This window comes from Pteropus alecto, unplaced genomic scaffold (assembly GCF_000325575.1).
Source record: "Pteropus alecto unplaced genomic scaffold, ASM32557v1 scaffold92, whole genome shotgun sequence".
NCBI classification, from domain to species: domain Eukaryota; kingdom Metazoa; phylum Chordata; class Mammalia; order Chiroptera; family Pteropodidae; genus Pteropus; species Pteropus alecto.
In genome coordinates this window covers 9374885-9379274 of record NW_006432447.1, presented here as the reverse complement: position 1 = coordinate 9379274, position 4390 = coordinate 9374885, and the positions used below count along the sequence as shown (strand labels likewise).

The window sequence follows — 4390 nt, the reverse complement described above, 5'->3', positions numbered from 1 at the left end:
TTTGGCATGTTAATAGCTTAATCTTATTTTTCTTTCTCATGCATTTAATACATAATCTACACTAGATAAAACCAAGCTGTTGGGCTTTTCAGAATTTATAGTAGAGCCTATAACAAACAGTAATGATGGCTAAGATTTCTGTAGAGCTGATACACAGGAGATCAGTTCTAGTGTTAAATAACTAATCAGGCAGGCTATAAAACACACAAGAAGAAAGATTATAGCAGAAAGAGCATAATACTGAGAGTCCAGAGATTTGAGAGGAAGGCCTAGTCTGTCACTGATTCTTTGTGATAACCAATTCTATTTCTTCAAAGGTTTACTGTTAAAAGCACCAACAAAAACCATTAAGATGCTTGAATACAGTTTATTGGCTGCTTTCAATAGCATTTTTAATAGCAAAAATGTGTTTACATTATATAGCACACAACAATCTTTTTTCAATACAAAGTCCCAGATACTGTCCATTGTCTGGCCAATTCTCGAAGAGATATAAACAAGAATACTAATCAAGTACAACTTCCTTAACCACCTTGGGTGGGATTTGTTTTATCATGAAACATTTAACAGAGACATGATTTTGAAAATTAAGTAAATTAATCTGTTCTTTATCTAAAAATACCTTTCTCTTGAGTTATATTTATAATTTTATTACAAGTTATACAAATCGTTAGGTCATTTCCATACCTTAACAATCCCATCTCTAGAAGCAGTTACAATGAAGCCCTGTGTTGTCTGGAACGTGGCAACATCTGTGACGATGTCATGATGTCCCACAGGCAGAGACTCCGGTCCCCTCCGAGGGGTGTCATCACTTGGTCCTACCTTCTGCTTATTCTGAATTTCCTGTTTAAAAGTGAAGGAGAAAGCCAGAAGTTAAAAGCCTGTACCACATTCTACCTCTTGTGAATACAATGAGTGAAAGGAGTAAAGAGTCCAACATGACATTCTAGGTTTCCTGTCATTAGATTCCAGAAGGGGCCACTGACAAATATGAAAAACTTATGAATAGGCCACTAATCTATGCATGTTACCTTTTGTCAAAATCAAAAGGGAAAGCATATAATTGAGGTATAAATAACCAGAATATGGAAGTGAATACTATTTAACATTTCTAAAGCTCATTATTATTTGTCACAAAGGAAGTGCACTTTCAGGTATGTTATTTCATTTGAAGTTTTTGCCTAACTCAAGAACACAAGCTTTAGAGTCCCAATAGCCAGGTTTGAATCCCAGCTTTGCTTCTTACTAGCTGAATGATCTTAAGGAAAATAATAAGACAACTTTATAAGGAAGCACCTTTAAGGACTGAGCAAGGTATAGTTACTTTGAGCTGTGTACTTACATGTGCAATTTTGGTGTTTATTATACCTTAATAAAAAGTTAAAAAATAGAAAAGCCATGAGAAAATAAAAACATTTCTTAAACGTGAAAAATCGCCAAAGCCATTTACTTTAATCAACTCAAGTGTCTATGAAAGCCATTCTTATGCCTACAAAAGTTGAAGGAAAAAAAGACTGCTTATACCTGGACGACTTCGGTGCCTTCAATTATTTTCCTGTAGTAGGACACAGATGGAGAACTAGTACTTCCTGCAACAACATAGGACCTCTCTGGGTAAGCCAAGTCCCAAAACCTAGGGAAGGGGAAATAGATGGTGATAATCTCTGAAGAAGGGGAGGAACTAATGATCCTTAGCTTACATTCAATACATAGCTTATTTTTTTTGTATTAGGAGGAGAGATTTTTCTAGAATAACAAAATTAGTTACAAATGAAGTATTAACAGGTGTCCTTGCAAGATGTGGGTAATTTTAAACATTATGAGATTACTAATATCTATAACACCCTAGTGTTAACTGTAGTATCCATCCACATTTTATTATCCTTCCCCTTTTAAATGTTGCATAAAGTATTCTTTATCAGAGACTATACCTTATTTTCATGTCTGAGCCAGCTGTTAGCAAGATAGGATTTCCATCTGCAGGACTACAGTAGATACCATGAACACTGTGAGGAGAAGGCTTAAAAGAAAGAAATGAGTCAAAAAAAGGATACCAGTGTATTCCATAAATGATGGTGCCATTTCTAGAGATAAGTCAACTGTCACTGGCTTTATAGGCCCCTGATTAACTGAAGATTATGTATGTATTAAATACTTCTTTCTTTGGGACTTTAAAATGCATTTGTTTTGTATCATTCTGAATAAAGAGGCAAAGCCTGTTCAGCTTCCTAAAATTTTCTATTTCAGATGAGAAGGACCTCAACTAGAGAAGAAAGGAAAGTTCTTTCCTATCTTTTGCTCCAATGAAGCACCCTTGGCAACATGAGAATTAGAAACAAAAGCAAATGTAAGAAGGTCATGTTCCATTTTTTAATGATCTAAACATCAATCTCAACTTCTCTAATTAACCCAGATTTTTACTGGGGTTCCGAAAAGACATCATAAACCTTATGGAGCTAGTAACTAAAACACCTAATACAGCAATGGCACCCTAATCCTTATTTTACCAAATGGTATCTGTTAGGCTTTTGGGTTAATGTTTTGAATATGTGAAAGTGCTTGGAATATGGGAAATTATATTACCCTATATAATAAAAACTGGAGTCAAACCTGTAACTCAGAAAGTGGTGGTGCACTGCTGGCCCAGAGGGTGAATCTTCTGTCACCAGTCTCCATGTCCCACATAGACACTTCATTGTTGCCCTGAACAGCTAAGAGAAAAGGCCAGAACGTTACTCAGATAAGAATTACGCTCTTAGAGATTTCACAACTTGGTAGGTAATCCAAGTCAGCCTTTACCCATTTCCATTTTTACCCATCCTGTAAGAAATGCTTGCTAGTACCTTTAAATAAGATTGTGACCCTGTCACCTAACTGGAGTACAAAAAAAAATGTTTTGAATAGTCTATCAGTAAATATTTACCGGTATCTAACCAAGTGGAAAGAATTGTGGGGTGGAAAGTCAAATCACAAACAGATTATGCCCTCAAGAAACCTACTGTCTAGAAGTAGAACAAAAAAGAGAACTGCAAAGTTCCACCTGAACTTAAGGAAGGAAAAGATCATATCCAGTGGGTAAGAATCAAGGTTGCCTAGTGGAGATGTTTTTAAAGCTGGACAGATACAGGTAAGTCATTTCAGGCAGAAAGAATGGAATGAGCAAAAACCACAAAAAAATCTCTGGGTGTTTTGGAGAAGTATGAGTAGTTGGTCCAACTGAAGCACACTTGTGACGGGAAGGAGTGGGAGATGAAGGTTGGAAAGAGGAAAGAGCAGAAGAAGATTATAGAAAAGGGAATTGCAGGCCTAAGAGAGACAAGACATTATCCCTTAGGCATTTTTGAGCAGGGAGAGTGACAATACCCAATACTTCATCTTTTATTGAACCAACAAATATTTCTCATGAGCTAGTCAGTGTCGTAGGCACTGAGCAAAAGAAGGCAAACGATTAAAAACACAAAATCCATTTCATGGAACTTACATACTAGTGAGGACCACACTGAAAAAATGAAAGGCCCAGGAAGCCAGTGTAGCTGGTGCAGAGTGAGCATGGGAGATTAGCAGAAAAAGGGCACTAGTGCTGGTCACTTTCCACTAGCCACTCTAAGGCTAGAGCACATGAACCACATTAGCAGGCTCCTGTGCCCTCTGACTTCTAGGTGGGTTTGGCCTATAGTAAGCTAAATAATGCCCCACCACCACTACTAACCAGATCCTAATCTTTAGAGCCTGTGAATATTATATGGAAAAGTGCCTCTGCAGATGTGATTAAATTAAGGACCCTGAGAATGAAGGGCAAGGGAGCTCCTAGATTGTCCAGCTGAGCCTTAAATGCAAACACAATCCTTAGAAGAGGGAAGTAATGACAGTGAAGCAAGATGCTATGGTGCTAGCATTGAGGATGGAGAAGAGGTCAAGAGCCAACATATGTAGCTCTAGAAGCAGGAAAAGGCAAGGGGCTAGATTCTGCCCTAGAGCCTCCAGGAGGAATGTGGCCCTGCTACCACCTTCATTTTGGCTCAGCAAAACTCATTTCAAAATTCTGACCTCCAGAACTGTTAAAGAATAAATCTGTGTTAAGCTACCAAGTTTGTGTTAATTTATTACAGTAGTCATAGGAAACTAATTTAGGTATATGGAAGCCCCAGTAGGAGATTAAGGGATGGATGAAAGTCAAGGAAGCCACCTCAGGCTGGTTGTATCCCTCACCTCAAAATCAATGCTCCTCTCAAGGCGGCATTCTCAACTTCCTTCCAAATTCCAGTAACCATCGCCTCTGCTTCCACAGCTACTCTGCTGGTACTAGCCTTATTTCATTGAACTAATGTTATGATGCCCCTACAACCACCCTTTGTAAATAGTTTCTTTGAAAAGAAATCCTCCTCGA

The 4390-nt window shown here is 37.9% G+C and overlaps 1 protein-coding gene across 2 annotated transcripts in view; it reads right to left on the bottom strand.

Moving 5' to 3' along the window:
* Positions 1-347: 347 nt before the first annotated feature.
* Positions 348-4390, bottom strand: part of PIK3R4 (phosphoinositide-3-kinase regulatory subunit 4) — a 62469-nt gene continuing 58426 nt past the window's right edge. For both annotated transcript variants that reach the window (XM_006907252.3, XM_025043610.1), the window contains 4 exons: positions 2614-2714; positions 1935-2023; positions 1528-1636; positions 348-846 (listed from right to left, as the gene is read on the bottom strand). In XM_006907252.3, the coding sequence (XP_006907314.1) occupies positions 676-846; positions 1528-1636; positions 1935-2023; positions 2614-2714 (470 nt within the window). In that variant the 3' untranslated portion in view covers positions 348-675. The remainder of the gene's footprint in view (positions 847-1527; positions 1637-1934; positions 2024-2613; positions 2715-4390) is intronic.